This window comes from Perognathus longimembris, chromosome 1 (assembly GCF_023159225.1).
Source record: "Perognathus longimembris pacificus isolate PPM17 chromosome 1, ASM2315922v1, whole genome shotgun sequence".
NCBI classification, from domain to species: Eukaryota; Metazoa; Chordata; class Mammalia; order Rodentia; family Heteromyidae; genus Perognathus; species Perognathus longimembris.
The window spans coordinates 28935777-28953755 of NC_063161.1; the positions used below are offsets into that span (position 1 = coordinate 28935777).

The window sequence follows — 17979 nt, forward strand, 5'->3', positions numbered from 1 at the left end:
CTTAACATCATTAGAATGGATGAGATCTCCAAGAACTCCAGGGTGGAAAGATACAGTAAGTTCAAGAATTTTGCTTCAGATCTTTTCAAGCTACACAGGGAGGTTAAATAGGAGATCACTGCTGGGCTGTACCACAGAAAAAGGCAAACTCTGTTTTAAAAAATAATGAAAGGGGGCTGGGAATATGACCTAGTAGTAAAGTGCTCGCCTCGTATACATGAAGCCCTGGGTTCGATTCCTCAGCACCACATGTATAGAAAAAAGCCGGAAGTGCGCTATGGCTCAAGTGGCAGAGTGCTAGCCGTGAACAAAAATAAGCCAGGGACAGTGCTCAGGCCCTGAGTTCAAGCCCCAGGACTGGCAACAAAAACCAAAACCAAACAAAAAATAATGAAAGCAAAAAAGGCTGGTGGCATGACTCCCCTTTTAGAGCACTTGTCTAGCAAAACAAGACCCAGAGTTCAAATCCCAGTACAGCTAAAGAAAATAAATAAGTAGAAAATATAAATATAGTAACTTACAGAAACATAGCTGGCGTTAATGTAATCTGATCCTGGAATACTTGCATCAGCTATAAGCTTCACTCTGTTATTATTGTCTAAGGAAAAAAAAACCAGAATCTATACTAATTGGTATTTTAAATTTCAACTACCTTTTTACTATAAAAACAATGAGTTCATATTACATTCCAAGTTTATACATGAGTATAAAAATTAAAGAAACTATCTTATTTTATATTTCTACTACCCAGTGATAAATGTCTGTCGTCTATCTATATACATTCAACATTTTCTATATACATTCTTTTGAAAATTAACGACAAATATCTATCCACTGGGCATAATTTTCTAGCTCATTATTTTAAAAAGACAAACTGTATTTTCATTAAGTATAACATACCTGTTTAACTCTTTATCAAGATTTAATTTGATCTCACTTGTCAATATAAAATGCTGAATGAACCTATTTGAACTTTTTCACATAAGTAGAAGTTCATTTGCGCAATATATAATATGAGTAAGCTCATATGACACATACACCTTTCACGTCTTGAAAGATACTGCTAAGTTGTTTCCTAGATTTGTCAGCTCCTACTCTACATGACAGTTTAAGCAATTCTGTTTCACTACTTTCACTAATGCAAGTATAAACAGTTGGATTTATGTTCAGTTGAAAAATACAAAATTACATTTCATGATATTTATTCAATTTTCTTCAATGAGGGTGAATTGAGTTTCTTTTCCCATGTCTACTGGTCATTTCAGATTCCTATTCTGTTAAATTATTTTATATTTTCTCATTTTTCTGTTTTTAATAATAGAAATATATCCTTATTCTAAAGACATAGTCAGCCTTTTGTCATAAATATTGTTTTTTTACTATATAATTTGTCTTTAATTCTATATTTTCAAAAAATTTGAATCTTGCTATAATTTAGATTTTTATTATTTAATGTTATCATGGTTTTCAGATTGTCAGTAATTCATAAAAGTTGTTCGTATATATTTTTTTACTTTTAACAAATTTATCCATCACTTCTATGAAATGGGTTAAGTAATTGAATCTTTCATCTATTATGATTTATATTTTAGGGAATAGGACACAAATATATCTTTTATTGTTTGGCATTATTTGAAACAATGAATAGTTTTCATATTTTTAACTTTCCATCATTCTTTCTCTTATTGAAAATACCACTTTCATCATACCTTAGACTTCTCTGGTACTACAGTATATTTTTAGACTAGTTTACATTCCTATTAACATCTGTCTGTTTATCCCTCAACACAAAACTTCTAATGACTAATGTTTACAGAATTCAAGGAAATTATAAAATTTAATCACCTGTATTTATTTTGATCAAAGAATATGTCAGAAATATTATTTCCTGAGAATTTCTACCAAGTTAATATCATAATTAGAATGTCTAATTCCAGTTGCAACTAAATATAGAAATGGCATAAAGTATCAACTGGTAAGTTATCATTAAGTGTTTTGCTGTTCTTGTTTTCTTGAAGAAATGTAGGTAAAGGAGAAAAAAGGCTTTAAATTTCATGTACTCTATCACACATGTGGCCTTGGTAAACTACTACGCCTCTGATCTTTAGGTAGCTCAACTATTCCAGCAGATAAAAATATGTTTTCTATAATCCTTACGAGGAAATCTTACATGAAAAATTATAGGATGTCCTCGATACTGTTCTCATGTTCTCAAAGTTTAAGCATATATTATATGTTCCTTACCCAATGTGTTAAAACTTAAAGTTGCTGAATATTTTAAACTAATTTTTGCTGTTTGCCCCACTGACTGAGCAATTTTATCTGTTCTAATCACTTTCTGGCATTGTAGCTACTTCTATAACTCAGAGAGGGAAGGCATCAGGATCCCATTTACTCGATATTTAAATTTCTACTTCCAATATTACTTAGAGATGATGAAGCACTTCAGTTAGCTGGCTCTAGATAAAAATCCAGATTCCATTAAAATATATTCTTTTCCCAAAGGATAATAAATGTTTTCCCACCAGCTTTATGGGTTATATCTTCAGGAATACTGGGGGAAATACAGGTATCTAAATATTGTGTTCGGGGTACAGATATGTGTATTAGGCTGAGTGTGCACACTGAGGTTGTCTTGTTTATAGTGTGGCTATAACCTTACAGCTGGGATTTTATCACAGGCTAGAAAGAAACTGAAAAGAAAAGAAAAAGCTCACTAAGATAGTAGATAAGTAGCACCCTTCAAACTCTAAGTTCAGATAGAAGAATTGGGTAAGTCACATTCCTTAGTCCTTTTTAATTTTTAAGGTTGCTTATTTAGCTTTAACAACTACATATTTTTACTTCAATAAACAATAAGCCAGAATTGGCTTACTAAGAGATATGATAATGCATAGAGATCTTGATGATTAAAAAATGGAAATGTCATACTTAAAAAACTCTAAGATCGGGCTGGGAATATGGCCTAGTGGCAAGAGTGCTTGCCTCGTATATATGAAGCCCTGGGTTCAATTCCCCAGCACCACATATACAGAAAATGGCCAGAGTGGTGCTGTGGCTCAAGCGGTAGAGTGCTAGCCTTGAGCAAAAAGAAACCAGGGACAGTGCTCAGGCCGAGTCCAAGCCCCAGGACTGGCAAAAAACAAAACAAAACAAAACAAAAACAAAAACAAACTAAAATCTTAAGTTTTACACATTTTAGATTCTTTTTGTAAATGTACAAATATGTTAAGGTGTATGGCTTAATATAAATATGATATTCTTCTATATGTTGACAAATTGGTAATTAATTCAGTCATAAGCAGAAACAATACAATTTAGGCCATAGTAACTGCTTTTCAATCAGATTCTACTATGTATTTTCACAGAATGTTGCTGAGTAATCATGATGCAAATGGTCTAGAAAAAATTGTAGTGAGAGAACATAGAAAAAGAAGAGACTTCCATTTGAAGAGATGCATGCAATGCAAATATACTCTCTGAAAGGGAGAACAAAAGGGTATGTAGAAAAAGGTCATGGTTTTATATTTCAAGATGTATTACTAATTTCAAGATGTATTACTAATACTCTTTATTTTCTATAACAAAGTTTTGTCACCTTGTTCATGAATTCATTTGTTAGTGATTCATTTTGTTGTCAAAAAGATATTAGGTATTTAAAGTGATTTGTATTTTCAGCCCTTCTCATTCTTAGGAATTCACAGGTTGCAATTCACAGGAATTTGTTAGATTGCAACCTCCTACATCATATTTCTATAAATTTGCTTTCTTTATATGTAAGTTATTCTCTAGTTTTAGTATATCGGATTTTGCCATTTCCTTCTATCTAAATCCTTCATGATTTTGTAATTTGTGATCATATCTTTTTCTGTGTCTATGACTTTCAAGATAGAAAAGTTCAGTTTTCAGGAAGTATAAAAATTACCCAAGTATACTTTTGAAAATGTTTAGAAAGTGTATGTTAATTTAAAAAGTAGAAATAATTAAAAACTATGAAGTCTGAAATGAACAGGGTTTCAGAGCATCAAAAATCTTACTTCTTAATATGAAATAGGTTGAGATAACATTCGATACAATAGGAAAAGCAGTTCAAAAATAAAATATCAAAAAATGTTGTTGGCATGAATATCACAATTTCCCCTCCATACCATCACTAATTCTTAAAGCAATTAATACTGTTTCTTTTTTAAAAAATGAAGATGTACTATGATATCATCCTGCCTGCCTTTTAAAGTTAATTATGGTAAGCACACATTAGCTCTGACCTTCAACTAACGTTTTACACTGCATTTTTTTTAATGTTCCATAATACTTCATATTTTTCAGGGAAACTAATGCATAAAATTAAGTGTCAATTTTCTCTTTTCACTTCAGATTAGGCTCATAGGAAGATGTTAAACAGGCTCCTTACATGGGTTAAATTACAAAGGTAAGAAACACTTGAATCTTGCACCTAAATGAGGGAATGTTGTGTGAACAAGCTAAAATGCATGTAAATAAACTTAAAAAATATGGACTATGCAAAGGAGATGCAGCTTCAAAATCATTCATGAAATGTATTATTATAATTTAATTAAATGCTGTGGAACATTAAAAACATAAGATGGTATAAATGTAAAATACTTTATAGTTTAACCAGAAATAGCAAGTATACATACATGGTTTTATGTTTGGGAAGCGGTTTTTTGCTCTATTCCAAGGAAGATCAGCATCAGTGGAAGAAAGATCCTGAAGGAATTTTGGTAATTCCTGGGAAATAAAGTCATTGCACAGTTTATCAACATTAGAAATAAATTTTTAAAATTCCAAAACATTTGTAAATATAAAAGAAAAACCTTTTGCCTAAAATTTTCAATTAAAAATTATATTGTAAAGGTGATGTACAAAGAGGTTACATGGTTCAGCTAATGAGGATTCAATTTTTTATTACTTGTCATTTTATGCTTTTGACCCTGGGAATTGAGCACAGTGCCTTGTGCATATACACAAGTGCTAGAACACTGCGTTCTGTTCTCATTCCCACATCCCTGCTTGTTTTTAACTAAAAACACTCACCACAACTGTGAGTAAAATGTCAAATTAACAGTAATGAGTGTACCTAGATGGCTACCCTTAATATTTCAAATGCCGTTGGCCTGTTGGGCTATTGTCTTCCATAAGATGATTTCTTTGTACTTCAGATAGTTCTAAGATGTGGTAGTCCTGTTAATGACCCTGGTCATATGTTTGCCACAGAAGGTCTCATCAGGTGTACACCGCCTATCATTTAATATTTTATTGTCTACTTAGTGGAAAGAAAGTTCAGTGATTTATTTTTTGTTTTTCCTCTTCGGGCAGTGTGATTTCATGCCTGTTAATTGGTGCAACATTGGTCAGTTCAGGAAGATGCAAAGGTCAATTCCTGTATGCCGTAGGCCTCCTGAAATTGATAATGGAATGCAAAGGTGCAATTAAGAGCAATCAAACACAGATAGGGGGAAAGAGAACACCTATTATTGACATTGGGGAGAAAAATCATGACACTATGTTTCAATCTTGTTTCTTATAATCATCTTTAAGGAAGCTGGTGAAAGAAAATGTGCTTGCTATTTTGTTGAGGTGATCACTTACATTTACCAGATTTATAACTTTCCATTTCAAAAGTCTTGATTTGCCAAATTTCTTTAAAAATGTTAATAAGTTTTTTAACCAATGTGGTGTGTGTGTGTGTGTGTGTGTGTGTGTGTGTGTGTGTGTGTGTGTGTACTGGGGCTTGAATTCAGAGCCTGAGTGCTGTTCCTGATTTTTTTTCACTCAAGGCTATAGTTCTGCCACTTGAACCACAGCTCCATTTCCAGCATTTTAGTGGTTAATTAGAGATGAGCCTCACCAACTTTCCTGTGCAGGCTAGCTTTGAACTGATTCTCAGATCTCAGCCTCCCGAGTAGCTAGGATTATAGGCATGAGCCACCAGCATCCAGCCCTTTCCAAACTGTTTACCATTGTTATAAGTAATCTCCTTTTAATTCAATACTTCTCCCTTCTCATTTTCTTCAAAATGAAAATGTAGACAGTTGTTTGCCTGCAAGTGTGTGTTAGGAGAAAAGGAGAGTATAGGCATCTTATTCCTATGTGTTGCCATCCATCAAACCTAGAAAATATTTTTTTACCCAAATGAGGAGACCTAGGAAAACTTCCTGAAATTAGCTTTATGAGTAATGAGAAAAGAAAGGTATGTTGGAAATTCACTGAAAAGTAGTACTAATATTTTGTAATTATTTATCATAGAACTTTTCATTCATAGATTTCAGTAAGTCTGGCCTTGATAGACAATGCTCAGTTACCAGACTGAATGGACAGTAATGTTATGGTGGTGGTGGTGGTCTCATTCTCACTAGGGTACATTGAACCTCAATGGTTTTCCCTATATAGCTCTTCTTCATAGTTTTATTTCCTTCATCGGTCTCACAGATGAGGTAATCGTTGCTTTTATGCTCTTGCATTAATTTCCACTCCCAGTTGTCCTTAATTTTTCCTGGTTTCTGCTCAAGCTACAATTCCTCTCAAACTTAATCATGTTTATAAAGTCTTCTGACTGGTATTCAGAGTTTTCCACACTTCTTTATGCATATCATGACCATAGACAGTGTATTTATCATCTTAAAATACATATCTGCATTTCTTACTATGTTATGGGTTTCATTGTAGAAGGAACAATTTATCATACTTGCTAATATTTGAGCTAGTTACTGTTCATAGTATAGCGAATGTTTGATCATTTTAGTATTTTCTGTTCAATGTGGTAGATTCTGCCATATTACAAATGAGGAAGGTAAGAGGGTTTAAGTAATTTGTCCAAGTCACTTAACTAGTAGGAGCTAAACCACTATATACATCAATATGTCAAACAGATTGCCTATTATATGATAGAAGCATATAAATATTTAATGGCAGTAAATAAGACCTCAGTTAAAATGTTTATTAATATATGCATGTTTGCATTTGCATATTATACCATTAAAATCTGATTTAAAATAATAAAATAGGATGAACACAATTTTCTAAAAAATATGAAGTCTCTAAAAAGTAGAGCATGAAACTTGCACAATATGTGAAAATGGTATGCTAACAAAACTTTTCACCTACTCAGTCATACATAATGTAATTATACTCGCTTTTATTCTGGTGAAATTACACTTTTGCTCCTGAAAAATGGAGAGTTCTTGCTGTATAAATGCTGAGAAAAATTTTATGGTTCCCTTGATTTTGTTAAGTCCAGACCAATATTACTTAAGAAGCATATCCAAAAAGCTGCAGGAAATGTCAGTAATTTTTTCATATTTTTGTTATTCTCTGAGAGACTGCAATATTACAATCCTGAATTATTTAAACAAACTGATTCTTTGTTTCAGTCTTTTATTCACATACTAAGAAATTCATGGAAAAATGGGAATAAATATTTTGGTTCCATTTGAAAATCAATCTTATTTTTTATACTATATCTATCTAACTTGGAAAAAATACAAATATCAGAACAGCTTGTAAGTCTAATATTTACCATGTGTTTTGAAATACCTTTAATTTTATAAATATGTGTTGATAGTGTTAAAAATAAACTTATTCTCACTTTTTAAATAATTCCAGTGACAAATTCTGTGATACATATTACTACAGTATAGCAAACCCTTTACTCCACAATAAGTTACAAATAGGCCTTATAAAACAAGGTTGCTACTCATCTTAAAAAATTAAATGATTCTAGAAATAAGACATTTGTAATTTGGGGAACTATCTAGTTTTGTTCTGATGTTCTTTTGTGCTACTGGCATACACAAAGGATTATTCATTATATTGGCTAGCATATGCGTTGTTCCCGTAGTGGAAAAGAAAATAAAATCATTTAGCTTCTAAGTGCAAAATGATCACTTAAATATAAAGATACCTTTGTAGCATGACCTAACACTTGCATACAGATACAAACAAACACACGCATTGTATCAGATGAGAGGGCAGAGAAGACCTGGGCTGGCCTGCCGTTGCCGGGAGGTCTGAAGAAGAGCACCTTTCTCTGACACAGTAGGTGAATAATTCTGATCAGGTTGCACTGCAGGCCTCCAAGTGTAACATTACTATCCAAACAATCAACCTGGTAATTGGGTATTGATTATCAAGGCCGGAGTCCTTCATGGCCTTGCCTGTTTAAAATGGACATGAAATGTGACACATGAAAGGCTGGAGGTCTCCCAATGTTGTGACAACTGCTGGCAACATACCGAAAATTCTTCTTGAAACTTTAGGTTGTTGTTTGTGCACAGCTCTTCAACATGTTGCAGGAAGGATTTCTTGCTTATTGGTCTCCAAGTAAAGGAAGATATAAAATAAAGTCATGTTACAGTTTACTCTTTTGCTTGAGCCTGAGTACCAGCTCCACTAATAGTTAAAAATAAAACCAAGAGATATTTCAAAACCTAACCACATGATCTTTTAAAGTCATTGTGTCACATTGACCAAATTAACTTTTCTCTTTAAACTTCCTTTCTTGGTGTTCATGGTGCTAAATTTCTTCAGTGTTTCGTTGACTTTACGGATCTAACTAATGAACAAAGCTTTTCAAGTAAACTAAAGGCATAAAGTTATCACTGAATCCTAAAGCACATAATACTTCTTTGTCATCCAGAAAACATTTTATACAGTACAAGGTTTTAGAAGATATAAAATATTGCAGTGACCTCATTCTCATAATGACATGGTTTTTAAACCCCAAGGAGTTTAAATACCCCCATATTACTTCCCAAGCTAAAATACAGACATGCAGGCTTCACCCCAGAGAGAGAGAAAGCATTTCTCCAGTTACCATGCAATTAGTCATGCTTTTATGATTTATATCCAGCTTAGAGGTTTTTCTAACAAACACACACACAAAAGGGAACCACACATTAAGATTCATCGAGTCAGTGAACCTACAGTTGATATCCAAAAGAGAAGAAAAAAAAGGTTACAAACTTACTTGATGGATTTTCTATAACTAAGTAACCTGCAACAGAGATTGTGTTAAATGCATTGAGTTGGAAATATAGCTCCTCTGACAGACTTCTAGATTAAAATCAGAAAACTATAATAAATCAGTAAAATATAACATATTATATTCCTCTATCCAGCACATGCATACTATTTGAAATCCTATTTTACATTTTTTAATTATTTTGGTTGGATTCAAATATGGCCAAATGATACTTTACCTTATTTCTTCAGTTAGAAGAGTCACTAATATGTTGTTAGATACCTAAGACTGAATTTGTCAGGTCACTTTTTAATATAGTAGTCTCTAGGAGATGCTGGCTTAAAAGAACTAATGTCAACTTGGTAAGATTTTATCTAAACAGCATGGTGAACACAGGAGAATCAATCTGTGATGGCATTCAATAATCAAAGTAGTTTTTAATTAGTTGGACCAATATGTAAACATAACAAATCATAATCACTTCAGTTATTTCACACTGTGTGTGTGTGTGTGTGTGTGTGTGTGTGCGCGCCAGTACTGGAACTTGATATTATACCTAAGCTGCTTTTGCTCAAGGGTAGCATTCCACTTCTTGAGCCATAACTCCACTTCCAGCTTTTTTTTTTTTTTGTAGTTATTTAGAGATATAAAAGTCTCACGAACTTCACTGCCCGGGCTGGCTTCAAACCATCACCCCCAGATCTCAGCCTTCAAAGTAGCTATGATTACAGACATAACCCATCATTGCCTGGCTTAGACATATTTTTGTGACATGCGATTGACCAAATTATTTCTACTCTAAAGAAAGAGATAATTGAACAGTTACATAGATTGTACAACACACGCAAACTTAGAGATGAACACTCTGTTAATAAAACATCTTGCATAACAAATGAGCACAGCAAAAAGTATCAGTCATAAAATGTAATGAAATATCATGAAGAAAACAGTCTTTTCAAGTTTTACATTTTAAATAGCATTAGAAAATGTTTTACTATATTCTTTAAGTGAAAAATATTTGCAGGAAGATGTTCGTTTGGAAATAACAGACCAATGCAAGAAAATCATTGGATTAAACAACATGGCATAATGAATATATGAAAGCAACAAAAAAGAGGTAAGTTCAATGAAGAAAACACTATTCAAAAGTAAGTATACTTCATGATAAAAGAGAAACTCTGTGTGTGTGTGTGTGTGTGTGTGTGTGTGTGTGTGTGTGTGTGTGTTGATGAACTTGGTGATGCTTAAGCAGGTATTACATTGGCAAGTGAATTAATGTTAGATAAGCGTGTCAAGCAGGAGCTGTTTCCTCATCTCTCAGGGTGTGAGCTCAGAAAGAATGCCATTATCAAATATGGCATCAGGGATAAGGCCGCAGAGACTGGGTAGAGTTTGGTGGATGAACTTAAGAACTTCCTGCAATCTCCTACTGTAACTCTAAAAGGGAAGCAAAAAAATCTCTGACTCTAACTGGAATGTAGAAATGTAAGAATGAACAATTAAGTAAGAGTACCTGAGCTAAGGAAAGGAAATTGGAGTTCCTGTTATACCCTTCCTCATCCGAGGTCCCACATAAAGACTAGCTACAAGTATCTAGATTTGCAATCCAAGTTTACTAATGCTCTTCAAGGTCCAAGAGAAATTATCATGACCCAGTTACCATAACCAGTTTTTTTTATAATCTTACGGAACGTTTCAAGCCAGGCCCAATGTACAACTCTGTTTTGGCTCTCACACCATATTTATATTTCACAGAGCCTTTTGCTTCCTTCCTCCTCACTGTGGTACCATTCCCGGAGTGTCCCCACAACCAAATTCTGCTTCTTTCTTAGTGTCTGATTCAAATGCTAACACCCCATGGACTTTATTGTACAACATAATTTACTTTCTTTCTGTGCTATCAAAAATTGAAAGACAAACCATCTTCTCCCTTGTGCTTTGGCTACTTCAGCACATGTATGACCATGCAGACATTCCGGCTCCGGTGCACTCAACAGCTGGGGCAGGATTAAAGCTCTGCTTCTTTCATGTGCCTCCTCCCCTTATTCAGAGTGGCACCCTACCAACCAGTGTTACATGTAAAATTGTGTATAAATTCAGATCAAGACACACAGAAACATGTCTAGCAGAACGCTAGGCATTGTGAGATAATATCAAAAATGGAAGGAATTTTTTTCCAAAAAGTTATTAAGAGACAGAATTCCCAAGAGGCCAAAATTCAAATCTTTAAACAATATTATGATTCATTAAACAGCCAGTTTAAGAAACTAGATAAAGCTCCTGTTGTCCTACATAATGTTAGAAGGTAACAAGTGCCAGGCACTTTATTAAAGAGTCAGGTATGTGAACAATTAAACTGTTCTTACCTATTATACATACATACATATGTACATACATACATACATACCACACTAACCAGAAGTGTTGGCACAGCACTCAGTGGTAAAAACAGCACTCTGGAGGCCAAAGCAGGAGGCTCCAGTGTTTGGGGCCAGCTTTGGCTTCATAGTGAGACTCTATCTCACAAAAGCCCAAAACAACAAAGCAGTGGGCTTTGTTTGAGCTTTATATACTTTTATGTCATTCTGTGTATCTAAATCCAATGCTTTATATAATCTTCCCTTCATATTTCTGTGTATGTAACATAAGAAACAATTGGCAATAATCTAAAATTTATAATCTAAAATCTATAAATCTAAACTATAATTTCTGTGTAATATTCAATATATGCTCTTGCTACAACCATGTGTGGATCAAATTCTTAAAATACTTATCTAGACAACTCATATGGAGAAGGTATTTTTGTATATAATGATTAAGCTTTTTCAGATAAATATTTAATTCTTCTCTCTCATTGTGGTCTCTGATGTCCACATCTTCTGATTCTTAGCTTTCTGTTATATTCATATGTTCTCCCCTTAAGTATAAATAACATCTTCAATTTTGTGTTTCTTTATAATTTTAAACTCTTATTTTTAACAACATTAATTCAGAACTTTTATAGGTAGAAAAGAAGTTGGGACATGTTATGAGAACAATATATTGACTTATCCCTGATGATGCAATTAATTTTTTTGGAAGGTTTAGCTCAATATGGATGCAATTTCTCAAGCTTCTAATCCTAGCTACTCCAGAGCAACATGAAGATTGAGACGGTCACAGTTCTAGGCTAGCCTAGGGACAAACGAAAATAGTTCAGAGATGTCATCTGAACTGAAACAAACAGAAAAAGACTGGTAGTACATGTACAAAATTCACAATGCAGCTACAAGAGAAGCAAAAATAGGAATATCACAATGCAGGCTACCCTTGACAAAAAGTGAGAAAAATAAAAGCTGAAAGGGCTATGGGTATGGCTTAAGCATTGAAGTGATTGCTTAGCAAGTGCAAAGCCCTGAGTTCAAACCCTAGTACTACCAACAGAAAGAGACAAGAAAAAAAGTTCCATTTGATAAGCATAAAAAACTCAGAGAAATCTATTCCAGATAGATTACTATTTTAAAACAAGTTGTCTGAGGAGTCATTCAAACTGAGGACATTTCTTTTCCTTAATATTTTAAAAACTGTTTTTTAAAAGTTATTAAATGGAAAACATTTCCAGACAGAGATAACATTCTCTTCACTTATGGTAGGAGTGTTACTGTTCAATTGCATTCAGTTCATTAGGGGATAAAGCAATTTGGAACATATCCAGATTTTAGTAAGATTATATACCAGTTTCCAATATAAAGGAGTAAACGTTTTTATTACATACATCTTAGCTGTCTTAAATCCTATGCCTTTTTGTTGGAAAGGATATTATTTCACCTCTCAGCTCATTTCTTTAAAGTCTATCAAAAACTTAAATTTTACTCAGATTACTCTAGATGGATCTGAAGTGAAACGATTTATTTATGTTGGCAGTGCTGATTGAAGACCATATTGTCACAGAGTCTCAGCTTTCCCTCAAGGTCAATTACTTGGAATCTATAGGGAATTCAAATATATTCCTTAGTAGAGACCCACAGATAATAGACTATAGATGAGCAGCTTAAATCAGCTTTGCCAGGGGCATAGGACACTTTATTGAGAACTTTATTTTTCAATTTTCTCAGATGAGTTAAAATTAAAGAACCTCAAATTTATTCTCTTGTTATAAAAATGTTTGTGTAACACCATGTATGATGGCCAAATATATGACTAGTATTAATATATTAATAATATTTCTAAGTTTTACAAAAGTTTGAACTCATGCATTTAGCTTATCCCATCCAGTCACTACTCTGAAGTTTATGTATGCTACTAACATGATGTTTTATTTATCTAAAGCATCTACTTTGATACTTTCAGAGAATATTTTTATTTATATTCTCTTTAAGTATCAAAATAGTGTCCTTTCAGATACCTCTTCATTCTTTTGCCAAATCACAAGTAACTTTTCTGTAGTCCTTAACATAAATAAAAACAAACGTCCTAACAAGTGGGTGATCATATACAGTTGACTCTAAAACATGGTTCATAAGAGAAACATACCGATGCAGTGAGTAATTTATTATCAATTACAAAGACAATCATTTAGTAAATGATACTGGATTTTGTTGTTGTTGTTGTTGTTTTTGTCAATTGTAAGGCTTGAACTCAGGACCTTGGGTCTTTTTGCTCAAGACTAGTGCTCTACCACTTTGAGCCACAGCTCTCCATCTGATTTTCTGGTAGTTAATTGGAAATAAGTCTCATGGAATTTCCTGCCCCAGCTGGCTTTGAACCACATTCCTCAGATCTCAAACTCCTGAGTAGCTAAATTACAGGCCTGAACCACCGGTGCCTGGCTCTAATGTTTTTTCAATGTTTTCTCATATCTATAAGGTCAAATAGATTTCTAAAGGAGCATCAGAAAGTCCAAGGGCAGCTCTTTAGAGTCAATGTCCCTTCTTTTTCCTATCAGTATCCCCAGTATTTAGAAGAGTGCCTGGCACTTGATACATAGCCAGTTGGAATTAGTTTCATTTGAACAAGGTAAAATAGCCTTTTAGATACTAATAGAAATGTGGCATTCTGCTGATGTCCACAGGCTTAGGTGAAGTTCCCAATATGGTATAAGCTGAGTTTTCCTTATTACTGAGCCTCAGCATGTTAGCATGTATGAGAACAAATTCTGGATACATGCCTTATCCACCAGCCATTTATTCTAAGGTAAAATTGTGGACATAGGGCAATGGGATAGAGACAAAAGACTGCTGACCTCTAGGGTGAAGAAGTGGACAAGTATCTCCATACAAGACATAATGAGAAGGAGACAGAAAGCACCACATATAAAGACATCCCAGTACTAGCCAGGGTAGACCATGAGGTTTCTCTGAATGAGCTTGTAAGGTAACATCTGAAAACTAAACTGGGAAGGTGATCAGAAACACATTAACTAACCTATCGTGCTAAATTCTCACTGTCAAGGTCGGAGCTCATTTCTGAGAAGAACTCTACTTACTTTGACAAATGTTTGAGCCCTATTAAGTAGTTTCTCTGCAGAAAATATATTTTCATATCGCTGCCATAGTTTTATCAATGAGAACCTATTAATTATTCTAATGTACAACAGAGGTGGTGTAATTCCAGAAGGCTAAGTGTCTTTAGAGCAGAAATAGGGCTAGATTCCTCTGTTTTAATCACATTGAGTACTATTTGTGGCCAAGTAGAACATTATAAGTATTGATCCTACCCAGCCTTATTGCTGATTGAGACTGACTCCACTTTAGGATATTTGTAATTCTGAAATCAAATGAATTTTCATTCTCTGTCTCCATTCATATCCTTTTCACAAAGAACTTTATTATGTCTGGGGCAATAAATCTGGCATTTCCTGAAGGCATGGATAATTAGCTACCCATCGATCAAGATAGAAACAGAGGGCTGGGGATATGGCCTAGTGGCAAGAGTGCCTGCCTCATATACATGAGGCCCTGGGTTCGATTCCCCAGCACCACATATACAGAAAATGGCCAGAAGTGGCGCTGTGGCTCAAGTGGCAGAGTGCTAGCCTTGAGCAAAAAGAAGCCAGGGACAGTGCTCAGGCCCTGAGTCCAAGCCCCAGGACTGGCCAAAAAAAAAAAAAAAAAAAAAAAGATAGAAACAGAAGTTTCATAATATATGCCACTGTATAGGAACCAGAGAATCAGAGAAGAGAAAACTTTAAATATACATGTCTTGGTTTTTTCAGTGTACCATCGATAGTAGAAGAAATGTTCATATGTGGTCTTTGAATCCAGGCTCCACTCATCAAAGGGAGAATTCAGCTCTTATATCATAAGAAGAAAATAAGAAGTCTAGGCAAAACTTAACTTATGTGACAGCTACCATAACATGAAAACACAGCACATTCTTAGGACATGCACATCATGAACCAATGTGCATTTTGATTCACTTTACCATTTCAACAGCATGCAGTCATAGAGGACACACTGTAAGTAGAAAGCATTTTAGGAGGGCCTTGTAAAATATTACATATTGAGCAATGAAATACTCAATGTTATGTATTTTAAACTGCAGAGCACACCACCTGATAAGAGATATATAGTCACAGCAGAAGTCTTCATTATCACATAACTTACTGGATGACAAAAATCTCCTTGCGTCTAAAGAAAAATGAAGAGTATCTGAAAACAAAGATTCATCATTTGTTTAGTACATGAACACACTGCATTATTTTTGATTTGCTACTATAAGATCACGAACAGTAAATATCGTAAACTTCATTCTACTCATAAGTATATCTTTTATTCTGGAGCACGTATTTTACATTTACCAGTACTTGCAAAGATAGTTTAGGCAGAAGTACAGTTAATGACCAGAATCTTTTGGATGATTACAATTCAAATGCAAACAACTTTTAAAGGTAATGAATTCTTATGGAAGATCTAATAATAATGAGCTATTAAATGTTTTCCAGTTTGTGCAATGCTATCTCTTCTACTCTCCAAATCAGAATAAACTAAAAATGAATTTGATCCTTCAGGATCTTTCTTAGTACAGAAATGCTGCTTGAGAATTTCCCATGAATCCTTGCCTACTTTAAAGAATTTACAATGATCTTCTCCTCTATTACACTGCAGAGTTAAACATAAGCATATATACATGAAAATGAAAATTCATCTTGATATCTGAGAATAACACAAACATGGGCTAGCATCATAGCTCTCCTACTTACTAACAGTAAGACCTGGGACAGTTACTTAAATTCTTTAGGCATTTTTGGGTTTTGTTTTTCATTGTAAAGGGAGGTTATGAGAACCTAGCAAAAAAATAATGAAACAATTGACATCATTATGTGAATTGTTTAACACTCAGTTGTTACTCATAAACAAAAGCAATTAATATGTGAGCAACTTTTATATAGGAAAGAAGATAAGGTCTAAGTTTTACAAATATAAATAACAATAGAAATGTCAAATGTATTTTGTTTGTAGTATACAAAGCACAAATTCATACAAAATCATGTGATTCTTTTAAATATTAAGCTTCCTGAAAGTATGTGGTATATTGAACAAAAAATATGCACTCCTAGAACATTGATAAAGAACCTTGATTGGAGAAAGAAAGATTCTGCTTAAGAATATCAATTGTTGGGATATAGCCTAGTGGCAAGAGCGCTTGCCTCATATACATGAAGCCCTGGGTTCGATTCCCCAGCACCACATATACAGAAAATGGCCAGAAGTGGTGCTGTGACTCAAGTGGCAGAGTGCTAGCCTTGAGCAAAAAGAAGCCAGAGATAGTGCTCAGGCCCTGAGTTCAAGGCCCAGGGCTGACAAAAAAAAAAAAGAAAAAAGAAAAAAAAAGAATAACAATTGTTATAAATCATTCAATTATTTGTTTTGTTTTGTTGACAATTATAATTTATTCATGATTACTGGGTTGGATGTTAAAACTTTAATACATGATCACATCACTCAACTAAAATAGGCCAAATTATTAGTGTGAAATTTTGCAAAAAAATTTGAGAAAAAAAATTGATAATCAAATTTGATGCAAAACTGGAATTTTGGTTCAGTAAACCAATTGGTGCTGCTTTATCATCTCTTTTCTAATTTAGTTATTAAAGTAACTAAAATTTGTGTTAAGTAAAAAAAGAAAATATGCCCAAATAGACATTTTAGCAAATAAATATTTAAAATTCATGGAAATTCTATTGCTATTTAATTTTCACTGTTATAATCAACCATGTTGGGAGGTAGTCTGTTAGATGAAATTTGTCTTGAAGCAATCCAGAGAGTTAGTCAATCTGTGAGCTTAAAGATCTAGGTCTGTGTCTTACCTGGGCAGCATATTTGCTGATCTTGCCACCAAGTTCTAGAAATCCTTCTCACCTCAATTTACTAAGAGCCTGTGATTTTTCAGGGGCCACACAGAAGTTGTATTGTTTATCAGATAACAAATCCCAAGGGTCATTTTCTTTTCATTTGGCAAGTGTAGAATTCTCCAAATATTAAATATTCTCAACTAAAAACGTAGCATTATTTTAGTATATCCCTCAATATTCTTATGGAATTAAGAAATACTAAAGGTTTATTTCATTTCCTTTTTCCTTTGGAAGAAAAAGAATGTGGGAGAGAATGTACTTTTAAACGCTTCATAAAACATGGTAGATTACAGCTAAATTATGAGACTTTACAGTGTGTGGGTAGAGTCCAACAGTTAAACAACTCCTTAAATATAAAGCCTCATTTTTAAAGGAATTTAGTTCTGAGAAATATGGCTTTGTTTTTGCCAACTGAATAATTCTTTACAATTAATAATTTAATTAGAGGCTAAATATTTTTACTACAGAATTCCTCTTTTGGACGTGTGAAGACAATCAAAACTGAGGAATGTCAAAAGCTCACTTTAACATGAAAAATCTGCCATGTTGGAAGAAAAACTACATGCCTATGAATCAAATAAAAAACAGATCTATTAGTTGAGTAGTCTTAAGCCTTATCTAAGACTTAAACTTAACTAAGGTTAACTTAAGGCCTAAGTAAGCCTTT

The 17979-nt window shown here is 33.7% G+C and overlaps 1 protein-coding gene and 1 long non-coding RNA gene across 2 annotated transcripts in view; one reads left to right on the forward strand and one right to left on the reverse strand.

Annotated features, from left to right (window-relative positions):
* Ptprq (protein tyrosine phosphatase receptor type Q) overlaps nt 1-17979 on the reverse strand; it is a 203626-nt gene that overhangs the window by 7960 nt on the left and 177687 nt on the right. Inside the window, exons 37-40 of the mRNA XM_048358989.1 lie at nt 8987-9013; nt 8253-8334; nt 4659-4749; nt 522-598 (exon numbers count right to left, since the gene is read on the reverse strand). Of these exons, the coding sequence (XP_048214946.1) occupies nt 522-598; nt 4659-4749; nt 8253-8334; nt 8987-9013 (277 nt within the window). The remainder of the gene's footprint in view (nt 1-521; nt 599-4658; nt 4750-8252; nt 8335-8986; nt 9014-17979) is intronic.
* Nucleotides 3372-10091, forward strand: LOC125360873. Its single transcript, XR_007212820.1, has 3 exons — nt 3372-3499; nt 4375-4429; nt 10005-10091. It is a non-coding gene; the product is annotated as an uncharacterized LOC125360873 (long non-coding RNA).